Source organism: Gopherus evgoodei, chromosome 5 (genome assembly GCF_007399415.2).
Source record: "Gopherus evgoodei ecotype Sinaloan lineage chromosome 5, rGopEvg1_v1.p, whole genome shotgun sequence".
In the NCBI taxonomy this organism is placed as follows: Eukaryota; Metazoa; Chordata; order Testudines; family Testudinidae; genus Gopherus; species Gopherus evgoodei.
The window spans coordinates 25500529-25513350 of record NC_044326.1 but is presented as its reverse complement, the minus strand read 5'-3'; the positions used below and the strand labels follow the sequence as shown (position 1 = coordinate 25513350).

At 38.3% G+C, this 12822-nt stretch overlaps 1 protein-coding gene across 1 annotated transcript in view; it reads left to right on the top strand.

Moving 5' to 3' along the window:
- The window catches only part of LOC115651953, a 28378-nt gene extending 20934 nt beyond the window's left edge, over positions 1-7444 (top strand). The window contains exons 11-12 of the mRNA XM_030563333.1: positions 640-769; positions 4844-7444. Coding sequence (XP_030419193.1) covers positions 640-769; positions 4844-5109 — 396 coding nt within the window. The 3' untranslated portion in view covers positions 5110-7444. The remainder of the gene's footprint in view (positions 1-639; positions 770-4843) is intronic.
- Positions 7445-12822: the final 5378 nt, after the last annotated feature.

The window sequence follows — 12822 nt, the reverse complement described above, 5'->3', positions numbered from 1 at the left end:
GATTTGAGTGTTGAGGCCCAATATGGCATGTGATTGTTTGTGACCAGCATTAAATTTAGCCAGATTCAGACCAGTTTGTCAGCAGGTCAACTCCACTGAAGCAAGGAGTTACTCATTTACACCAGGTCTCTTTTTGGCCTTTCCTTTCATGATCCACTTTAATTCTCAGGTCTTTGCTGCTCTTTTTCTATTGCTTCCTCCCCAGTTGTCTCTCATTTTTACCATGACGTTCATTATTCCTCAACTTCTTGAATTTCGAATAATTTGTATTTCAGTTTTAATCAACTGGCTCAATGTGCTGTCTGATTTTTGTCATTCATATACATGGTCTTCTATTTGCAAATCTCACCCCCTTTGTAGTGAAAAAATAATTTGTCCTCCCTCTATCAGATTCCATTGTTGTACAAATGAGAAATGATGAAATTACCAGAATAACACTTGTGAATAGAACCAAAAGTCAAATAACTTTTTCATTCCCATGCTGAATTTATCTGATTAGTTCAATTTGGTAAATGGGTTCTGTGGGCCAAATGCTCAAATCTGGGAATAAAAATGAAATTATTTTGTCATTGTTTTTTCATGTACTGTGAGGTGACTGTGTTGTATTCTTAAGCTAAAACACCTTTTGTGCAATTTTAGAATCAGCAGCTGAAGTTGGAAATGGATTTTGCATCCATAAAGGCATATAGCGGTACTTTAGAAAAAGAGTTTGAAAATTTAAATATGGTTCCAATGCTGTTCCAGTTTCATCTGCAAATAGTGGATACTAGTAAGTCATTTTGTGTGTGTGTGTGATTGATCTTTTGTTTTACTATTGTTCAACAGATACCATTAAAATCATCTTCTGAGATAATTTCTGTGAGTATGACCATGGGACATCTGGGTCATCGACAGTATGTCAACACTATAGTATAACACCCGCAGCTGGCCCACATCAGCTGACTTAGGCTACACAGGCAACCATAAACTTGTCAGGTTTTATCTTATATTCAGTTAGGTTGTTTGCCCCCATTACTTCTGTTAAAAGGATGTACCTGAACTTCACTGCTCTGATGGTTAGAAAACTTCTAATTTCCCGGCTACATGTACTCATGTACTATTTGTTCTTGTGCCAACATTGTTCTTGAGATTAAATACCCTCCCTGTGTTTACATCCCTGATTTATTTATAGAGAGCAATCATATCCCCTCTCAGCCTTCATCTTGCTAGGCTGAACAAGCCAAGTGCTTTTAGTCTCCTTTCGGAAGATGGGCTTTTATTCACCTGATCATCCTAGTAGCCCTTCTCTGGACCTGTTCCAGTTTGAATTCACTTTTTTGAACATGGTTGACCAAAATTATACATAGTGTTCCAAATGAGATCTTACGAGTGCCTTGCTCAATAATATTAATACTTTCCTGTCTCTACTGGAAATACCTTGCCTGATATATCCTGGGATCACATTTGTCTCTTTCATGCTGGCATCATATTGGTGGCTTATAGTCATCCTGTGATCAACTAATATACCCTGGAGTTATATTATGATGAGTCCCTAGCACATAGCTGAAATTCTTATTAGTTCCTAAGTGCATGCACTTCGTACTATAAAATTTCATCTTACTTCTATAACCCCAGTCCTCCAGATCATTCAGTTCCTCCTGTATAATATTCCAGTTTTTATACATTTAATCTGTGCCATGTTAATTTTATATTATTCTTGTATTTTAATCAAAATGTTATGCGATGCCAAGTCAACCGTGTTACAGAAGTCTAAGTATATTACATTAACACTTACTTTTATCAACCAATTGTGTAATCTCATCAAAAAGATGATCAAACTAGTTTGACAAGATCTGTTTTCCACAAACCCAGGTTGATTTGCATTAATTATCATTTGTTATTAACCGAGTCCTGCATCAACTACTCCTTTATCTTGCCCAGGATCAATATCAGGCTGACAAGTCTATGGGATGACCTGGGTAAATATTTACCTGGAAAGTTAGTCTTCTGTAATGACATAGTTTCCAGTAATATTTATAGCTCTTATAATATTAAAGAGATCTCTGTCCATATGCAAATCAAGCCCTAAGAATCTGCTATAGAACTACTTCTACAATCCTTCACCAAAGTTATTTTGATCCAAAACAATTCTGTTTTACCCATGCAATCACTTCTTATTTCTTTACAGTCTACCACGTTATTGATACACAATGCAACTCCACCACCCTCATTTTACTTCATTCTCTCCTGAACAGCATATACCCTTCAATACCTGAATAACAGTCACGATTGCTATTCCATCGTGTTTCTATTCTTTCACTATCTGGTGTCACGTCCTGTACCGGGTGTTCTAATTCCTCCATTTTGTTGTCCAGGTTCCTTACATTGTTGGACAAGCATCATTCTCTCTGACCTCACCCTGTTGCTAGCCAGATTAGTTATAGTCCTTTTGCTTGCCATGCTCCTATGCTCAAATGTACTGAATTAAAGCCGGAATAGTTACCACAAGGAAACAAAAATTGAAAGCCCTTCTGGACTGGATCCCGCCATATCTTACTGAGATTTGACTGTCACAGTTTCCAGGCAACTGCATCTCTGACCCCTCCTGGTTTTCTTCTTTCATATCCCCTCACTAAGTCCCAGGCCTCAAGCCATCACCTCTGTCCTGGAGTGGGATCATGTGATGGTTGCACAACCATGGTTTCCCTCCATATATCTAACTTATGTCAACAATTCTGTTCCCTCTGAAACAGTGACAGTGGTAAGCAGTGACCCAAAAGCCACCTTAAAGCAAAGCATTGTTTATTTAGAACAAAAGTAGTTAAGAGAAGACCAGCTTAAAAACAATAGAACTCACTACATACATCTAGCTTACCAGGTGTTTAACCATATTCTACCTGGGGACTCTTCCGTAGAGCCTTTCTCTGTCAGTTTGTCTCCCTGTAGAATTCACTGACACTCCCTGGAGAGCCTTGGCAACTCAACAGCCCCTTCACAGGAATCAAATAACTTTTTAACTATTTGTAGCCCATTTGATTCCTAACCTGGGAAAATAGCTGTGTCACTTCAACCTGGAGACTTGAAGTATGCCCTTGTCTCATCAAGTATGCCCTGATGTTTGCTGCAAGATTGCTTATCTGGGACTATTGTGTACTGCCTTCTTGCTTGTTCTTCCCACAGCCCCCTATTAAGCTAAATCGGTGCATTCATACAGGAAAGTTTTATAACCTCAGTATACAGTAAATTCTCCTCATTGACCAGTGTTCATAACATTATTGCATATCCACATCTATCACACTGACATTCTATGTACCAGCTCACATTAGCAGGTGCACATCTTTAAGGTATGTTGGCATATAAAGTTTCTGCCTTTATTTTTGCCTCTGCTGCTCTGAGGCTCTTGATATCCTGCACAAATATCACAGTATTAGTCTTTTCCTCCCTTCAGGAACAAGGGTCTTGATTGTTTTCTTTTCCAAAGGCTTTTGTGCACATTTTAATATTTTGGTGTTTATTTCTGAGTGTTATGAAACACCTAGAAAACTGTTAGACACCATATAGACACAAAATTATTACAATGTATTCATGTAATAGTGAGGTCCACAGCTGTACAATAACTATTTCAGTGATAGAGCACAATATCCTTTAAATCTGGCATGCTAGAATTTGAGATGTCTTTGTTGAGGACGAATAAAGAATGCAGATTGACCTAGAGAGAACACAAGTGCACAAAACTGAATAGCATAGAAGTATGGATAGGAAACAAGGTTCATCTTGGAAAAATTAATCCTCCTGGAAAAAAATTATCCAACCATCATATGCTTAATGGGGGACAGACCCTTGGAAAGCAGTAATGCTAGAAAAAGATCTAAAGGTGATAATGCACAGCAATGCAATATAACAGCAAAACAGCCAGTCTGCATGTTGGGTTGCATATATGCAGCGGTATCATGTATCACAGAGATGATAGTCCCTCTCTCTGCACCAATGATGAGATCACTCCTGTTATTTGGAGGTAGGTCAAGATGTTGGTAAACTGGAAGGAAGTCCAGAGAAGATTTAACAAAAATTCTTGAGACTGTAATGATTGATGTATGAAGAATGAGACAGCTAAACAGGAATAGCATGATTCTAAGACAATAGAGATATATGATAACTATGTACAAGTGTTTGTAGAGTATAAAAAGCAAGTAAGGAAAGAATTGTTTTAGGGATAGTCTCAATGGTTATAACTAGAGCTGGTCGAATAAGACTGAGGAAAAGAAAAATTAGGGTGAATATCAAGTAACAGTTTTTGGTAATGAGATCTGTTAGACTTTGAAATGGACTTTTAAGGAAAGACAAATTGATAGAACCCCTGTTGCTTGTCACCTGATACTAGACCAGGGGTCGGCAGCCTTTCAGAAGTGGGGTGCCGAGTCTTCATTTATTCACTCTAATTTAAGATTTCGCGTGCCAGTAATACATATTAATGTTTTTAGAGGATCTCTATAAGTCTATATTATATAACTAAACTATTGTTGTATGTGAAGTAAACAGGGTTTTTTAAATGTTTAAGAAGCTTCATTTAAAATTAAATTAAAATGCAGATCTTATCAGTTTAGTGCAGTGGTTCATAACCTGGGGTGCATGCACCCCTGAGGTGCGAGATGCCCTTTCTGGGGGTGCGAGACATGCAAAATTTTTTTAGAAGGTAAATCATTGAAAACACAAATTAAGCACAGGCACATAAGTACAACTACTTTGTTTCATCAAACCTATGTATTTATTAACATTGTACGTGTTTTAACGATTACTGTAATATACAAACAAAGTTTTTAAATTTTCAAGTTTTTAAGCTAATTGTAGTGTAATTTTTGATAAGGGCTGCAGAGCACTGGAACCAGGCCAGGAGCAGAGCCGTGGGCTGACTGCCAGTACCCCAGGCTGGCAGGAGGGCTGAGCAGGTTCGGAGGCCCAGACCCTGACTGGCTGGGGGCTGGGTGGCTGGAACGCCAGACCAGCAGCGGACGGGGCCAGCAGCTGGTATCCCAGGCTGGCAGGGGGCCAGGACCCAGGCTGGCAGGGGGCAGGCAGCCGGAACCCCAGACCAGCATCGAGCTCAGATTGCCGACCCTGGCACTAGACTGAACAAAATACTTAGGGTGAGATCAAGGCCCCATTGAAATCAATGGCAAAACTCTCATTGACTTCAGCAGGACAAGATCTGCCCCTTAATGTTCTTTGTGCAACAATCCTGTGTTGCCTTCCATGGCTCAGATAAGATAACCTAATAGGTCTCCTCCTCCATTTCTAAATTCTGTGAGTTAAATACTGAAATCCTTAACTCAGGCAAAATGACCCTTGACTCCAAAAAGAGCTCTACCTTCAAGATTTAGCCTTATGGACACTTTCTTAGTGATAGAAACTACAATACGCTAAAAGCCAAGGCCTGAGAGATATTTTGATTTATGGTTTCCTTTGCTCACAACTGAACTTGACGTCTGAATCTTCTCATCTTTCTTTTTTTTTAATAAGTACTTATAATAAGGGTTTTGCATAAAATGAGACTATGCAGCCCTGTACTATGTTAAGTGGCTATATGAAGTCATGGACAGTTCAGAAACAGTCAAACAATACGTTTGCTTTATTACATATGAAAATTTCAAAGACAAAAAAAATTGAGGCAGTGAGATGATCACTAATACATAACAGACTTTTATTTTTGTTACAGTACATTCACATAGAGCCTTAAATGGAAACATCTGTAGTTATTAAATCTTTTACACTTTTTTATATTTGCAAAGAACAGCTCAATTTTTCACCCTTTTTGTCAGTTGGGAGCATTATTTCCATATGAAAATTGCTTTGCTTACCGCTGCTGTAATTCCAAATTTTCATTAACTGTCATTATCCAGCAGTAGCTCCTCACTTTAAACTGGCACCATGTTACTACTCTGCAGTTGCATAGAAGTGAACATCTAAAATGTACCAGTTGTCAGGTTAACTTTTTAAACATGCTTGTTTAGCATAAAACTAAGTTACAATCATTTGTTTTGCAAATAGTATTGTACTTGTCACTGGCATAAATAAAATGTGTGATTGTACTTTAAAATGTAGCTGGAAATGTGGTTATTTGATTTAGCTATTCCACCTGCATCACTTGCCTGTCTGGGATGAAAGTCTAGCATTTTTTCTTCCTTCAGAATATTTAGCACAAACAAGCGTACGGTGCTTATTGTTGTATCAGATATGAAAATGTGAGAAGTTCCTTTGCACTAGTCCTGCCTCCGATGACCAGAAATGATACCAATATCAGATGGCAGATCCTCAGCTGGTGTAAATGGTCATACCCGTTATCCGCTGGAGATAAGATAATTTATACTAGTTCCAGATCTTCCCCCAGGATTTGTGACAGAGGACGGAATGCAGCTGGGAAGCAACGGGAGAGGGAGTTTAAGAGATTTTGTGGGAGGGAATCTACAACTGGGATAAGGATGGAGTGAGGAACCTGAATTTCAGAGGCAGCTGGGGAGGAATTTGAGGCAATCCTGTGATGAAAGTAGATGTGAGGGAAACTGGGAGACTTTTGAAAAGACAGGAGGGAGTCTGCATCTGGGGAAGAGGTTTGGGAACCTCTGCATAGTCCGGAATCAGGATCATTGGAGAGGTAGGTGAGAAGGGTGGCTCAGGACACTTGTATATGAGAGGGAAGAGAAGAAGTGCAGTGAAAGAACCATAAGAGCATGTGGATGGAGTTAGGAGACAGTTGGAAGTGGAAATAGATAATAGAGGCAGGAAGCAATTTCTCAGTTCTTGCTTCACGATCAGCAGAACACATTTTTTGAAATGGGTATTGAAGGGAGATAACACTGTCACAGGGCAGTGCTGGAAAATAAAAAATAGTTTTAAAGAAACCATTCTGGCTACAGTTTCAGGCAGTGGGAGAAATGTAGTAAGTATCTGTACTCTTCACAACAACTATACTCGGCTAAGAGAGCACAATAAAAAAAACCTCATATCTAGATGGACAGAAGGAAAAACAAGATATTTTTAAAGGTATCCATAAATTGGGATGTTCAGAAATTCAAATTACTATGAGAATTATGGGTCATCTCCTACAAGTGCTGATTTAGTACCACCTCCTCAGCAGCTTTGGCTAGTGGCGCTCCAGCTATTAACTAAAGCTGCCTCCCACTTTCTGGGCAAAATTTCCGAGGGAATGCGATGGCAAGAACACATTCTGCACTCGTTCAGGTGTCTGTAGCTGAATGATATGAAAGAATAATTTGTAATTCAGTAAACCTTCAAGATGTAGAATTTAATAAATGTTGAAAGTATCAATTTGTATGCTTGGGTATTGCATATTAAGTGCAGAGGGTACAAGATATGATGGGTTTAGATTTACGTTAATCTTCAATTTCTGTTGCTTTCTCTGCAGTGAGATAAGTAGTCATCCAGTTTTCTATCAACTCTTTTCTCTCTCACCATAGCAACACATGCATAAAACAATCTGACCTTGTTGTAGAAGAGTGGTTTCGTCATTGAAGAACATTGTATCCTTTCAAACAAACAGCAGCTGGGATTTACACCGTCTTGTTTAATGGCTCTGATGTCTTTAAGGGCTGAAGGAACCTTAGTCCAGAAACTAACATTCTCCTCCTCACCCCCAATCTCCTGTCGTCAGTTGTTTTGCTTTTGCAATCCAAATGTGAGCTTCAGAAAAATGAAGGAGAATGTTCCATATATTAAATTCCAAAAACAAAATTAATTCAGCATTGTAGTTTGGATATTCTTTCTTCAGTATATTTAAAATATCAAGTTACGTTTCCCACAGCAACTGTAATTTGTACGGGTCTCATTGAGAACATGCAGTTAGCTACACAAGATATTATATATGGTGGTAAAGTTTATGCATTCATATCAGCACACCCCAGTTCAGTGAATTACTGTACTTAAGCATATGCCAAACTACACATGTGAGTATTCCCATTAAGATCAATGGGACTTATCATGCATGAAGCTAGGCGTGTGCTTTAAATACCTTGCTGAATTGGAATTATGCAGTATGGCTTATGGATGTATGCAGTATGTAACAGGATCCTTAGGTTGGAATTTCCCTACTTCTGAGCAATTCAGATCTTAACTACAATGTTTTATTAGAATTGTTTTGATTAAATTTAATTTATTGGTTGTTTTGAAAGAAAAGCACAATGGGAGAACTAGGAGTGCATGTTCAGAACATTTGTGCAGTGTTCAAAAGAATACACTGAACATTTGCTTTGATAACTGCTCAAATTCATATAAATGCATTATCTACATGAGATTCAAATAAAAGTACTGAGTACATTTATCTGTATGTCTACAGGTATGTATGTACACACAGAGAAAAAAATACAGCTTTTACTGCAATGTGCAGTTCTCCAAATAAAAGCTTGTTTTGGATTTTTTTTTTAACAGAGAAATTTAAGATTTGAAAGATGGGAAAACTCTAACAAACATCATCCCTCTTCCATGAATCTCTTCCCAAGTCTTGTATTATTTTTAGGTAATCTTCTGTGTTCAAAGGGTTTTCTTCAGAAACACACAAAATATGACTGGTATTAAATGATTTACTGAATATAATTATTTTTGTTTATGGCTGTTTTATGGTAAACTCAGTCATCTAAAACTAGTGGTTGTGTTTCATAAACTGTTGTATTAAAGTAATAAATTGCAGTCACTTTACATTCTCCTTAACCCTGAAGCATAAACCAATATACCCTTTCAGCTAGTGCTGTAAATTATACTCCTTTGCTCTGAAGTTTGAAAATAAAAATAGCTAGGATGGAAAAGATGAGTGTGATGATACGGTCTTCTAGGTTCTTGCAAAAGTCTTTACCAGGATGGCACATATGGGCTTTTGGGGGAAGAATAAATCAGGAAGTTTGTTTGGTCACAATCACAGAGTTCCTGATGGATGGAAGGCTCAGCATGTACAGTGTACATCTTCTGGGCCCTTTTTTCGTGTTATATTCAGCAGAAAGTATTTGTGAAGCTTTGCTCCTATATAAACTTTTGGGGGGAGCGTGAGTTGAAGGATAATGCACTGTCAGGTTCTACTTTCATAGGACTTGTAGAAATTACTACATGATGGAAAACTGAAGGTACAACTTCTGGGATGGATTCTGCTCATTGAAAACCCACAAGAACATTTGATGTGACATGTAAATATGAAGCACAAAATTGTGATTTGCCTTCAGCCCAGCTGTAAAGGTGAAGGGTGTTCTTTAAAATCTACATTAGATGATGTTTTACTGGCAGAACTTTGCAATTGCACCTTATTGTAGAAATGACTTCTAGCCATAGGTATCTGTATTACTGGTTTTAATGATAATCATGTCATCTATCAGATTTTTTTTTCCTAACTAAAATGAGGATACTTCACCTGTTTCAGGGATGTCCAAGATTGATTAGTTAATGAACCCAGTGCTTCAGAATTCCTGCTCATATGGTAATACCATTGATGTCAAAGTGATTACTCACAAGAGTAATGGCTGTTCCTATAAGTAAGGGGTTTTCAGGATAAACACCGAGTAGAAATACTTTTATTAATTTTATAATGTAATAATACTCATTCCCTTTATTAAAATTGTTTTTATAGATCTGATCTGGAGCATTGAGGATGTACTGTGGGACTGATATTGTAGCCCTTACTCACATGAGTATTCTTGCTTGGTAAGGGCTACTATATTTGCCCTGTGTATGAGCACACTGTTAAATTATACCAGAAAAATGATATTGTGTTAGCAGTAACATTATAGAATAGGGGGAAATCTAGTATACTGCATATTAAAATGTTTCTGTAATAAAAGGTCTATTTTTCTGATAGACCTGGTCAAAAAATGAGATGTAATTTTCATAACATTGACAAAAAAATCATCCTGCAGCTTTTCATTGGAATTTCTTTGAAAAAATTCATCAAAATGGTGAATTTTGAAAAAGTTTGACCATTTCTGCATATGATGGGTGAGACACATAATATTGGAGGCTGATACCATCTCCTTATTTAATTGCAAGGGGTGTGTGTAGAGTCTTCCAGCATAACTCTGGACATTCAGTTCTAATTCTGAGTCGTATACTTTAACTGAATTTAAAAAGCAGCATGATCCTCAACCAATAAAAAAGGGTTACTGTGTAAGATCACTACTGCAAGGAGCTGAGCCCTCTAAAACCCCAGTGACTTCTGTGCAAGCTGGAGATGGTCAATACCTGTTGGGAGACAGTCAGCACCTTGCAGGATTGGGGACTGAGATCTCAAGTTGACATCAGGGATTGTTTCCTATTAAAATACTGTTTTAGAAACAAAGCACCTTTAATATCGCATAATTTGACAACATCATTTGCCTTGAGTTCAAAATGCAATCCTTCTGATACAAAAACAGAAGATTAAGATGAGAAAGGACAAGTCCTCATCTTAGTTTTGCTCCCCTGCCCTTTGGACAGGAAACCTGCCCAATAACTCCATCCTGTGACTCTTCTTATTTATTTGTGCTCCATTCAGTAGGTATAACGTGGTCTTTGACAGAAAAGCAAAAAGACCTTTTTCCTGCCCCAAGGTGTCTATAATATAATTATCCATTCAAATGTAATTACAGAATGGCTAAATTATTCTTTAACAATCCCACTGTGTTTTCTGATAGACTCTTCCACATGCAAATAACCATATTAAATTGAGTTCATGGGGGAAAATAATGGTATGGGTGACAGAGCAGCTGGCTAGGACCTAAAAGAAAAGAGAGCAGCTACCTCCACTCATACATAAGGGGTTTTATTTGGCCTAATTGAGGTGGTGTACTAGTAGGAATTAGTCCATGTGTGAATTGTTTGTACTTTACTTTCATTCTTTAGACAGTTCAGTGTAATGACTTTTCCCCAGAGTCTTTCTTCTATTATTGGGTTGTATTTCCCAGTAGAGGCTTTTTCAAGCAAAGTTTTATCTCCAAGGTTAATGCTGGAGGAGGTTTTTCCTTGGGACAGGCCAAAAAGGTTGGGGTTTGGGAGCAGGGAATGAAGAAGTTGAGATAACCCGTTAAATCTTCCAGGAGGGGGTTCCTGTGTGTCTGGAAAACCCTCTTTTATTGAGAATCTGAACTGAATATGCTGGAAGTAGAGGAATTTAGGATGCAATATTTTGTGAGTTTGTATTACTAACTCTCTCTCTCCGTGCATAATAAACACTTGTGCATTGATTGGTCATTTTTTCTTTGGAGACTATTTAATTTTCCTCCATAACAAAATACACTACACTCAAACCTCCACATCTCACCTTCTGAGGCCGTCCCCTCGTTTTTTAAATAAAAAAAAGATGTAAAAGTTCAGTGCATCACACAAATTTGTTGCTTGTGTTTTTGATTGTTCATATGATGTATTCCATGTGTTTTGCAGATATTTAGATTGTTCTTCTTTGGTCAAGAACCCTGTCTTTCTGATTGTTCTGTAAGATACCCCAGTCCAAAACAATAATCCATTCAAATGGCATGGTGGCATGATCAGATAAAATTTCTTATGTAAGTATTACCTCTGTTCTAGAATAAAGGAGTCTGCTGTTTTAATTTGATAACTTTAAAGAGAGAAATTTATATTTTTAATGGAAGAAAAGGTCCTTCTATTGTAAACATTAACTCATAGCATGCGTGTAAATATTAAATAGCTTTATTATAGGGGTGAAAAAGGGATGTGAATTATCCATACTTTATATAAATAAGAGACTGTAGGTACTTATTCTGTCAGGGTCAGATTACTTTTAAAATGCAGTAAAATATTATTGATATTTTTTTGTCCTGTTACTTATTTGGGAAGGGTTCAATTTGTGCCTCTCCTCTTAGTGAGTTATGCTCTCCCAGACACTTCAATGACAGATCTGCCCCAGTTTTCCATTCTGTAGAACCAGATGATACAGGGACACATGAGGCATTTTGCATGGTTCTTTTGAAGATGTGTGCCTGTGCAGCAAGGCACCCTATGGGCTCACAGCTAAGGCTAAGATTTTGTCATGGATATTTTTAGTAAAAGTCACAGACAGGTCACAGGCAATAAAGAAAAAATCATGGAAGCCCGTGACCAGTCCCTGACTTTTACTAAAAATATCCATGACAAAATGGAGAGCCGCTGGGCGGTTACTGGGAGCCCAGCTGGGAGTTTTGGGGCTCCAGGGTCCTTCTTCATCTGTGACTCCAAGCTGTGGGGACAGGTGGCTGGGAGCTCTGAGGGCAGTCAGGGTCCCCCGCCGCCTGCAGCAGCTTGGAGTTCAGGGGCCACAGGTACCCCGCAGCTCCCAGCTAGCACTGGCTGAAGTCATGGACTCGATCTCTGCCGTGACAAAATCGTAGCCTTTCTCACAGCACATACCACTCCTCTGATGCTCAGCAAGATGCTGAGTGATGCAGTTCCAGGATAAGAGCTTCAATCTGGGCTCCCTGCACTCTCCCAGTTGCAGTTTTAGAGCATGGAGAGTGGGAGGGAGCACAGATCAGTGCTGTAACTCCCTGCTCTGCTTCCTGAAAGCTGAGAGGGGAGTGAAGATTCATTTAGCTACCGAGATGTGAGTTAAATGAAGTTAAAGGACTTGCCCACGTCACACGAGTCAAAGGGAGATAAAGCCTGGAGCAGAACAATTCCTCTGATACAATTTGGAAATCATCCCAGCAAGTAAAAATACCTACTATGAGGTAAAGGGGAGAATGTAGAAGATACTTCAGCTAGTAAAAATAGCAATTTCTTGCTTTTTGTGTTCACCTTTATGCTTAGTAAAAGTATTAATGAAAAACAACCTCTTCCAACACTTGCAATCTTTCTGTGGATATAGTGGCCAATCTTTTCATC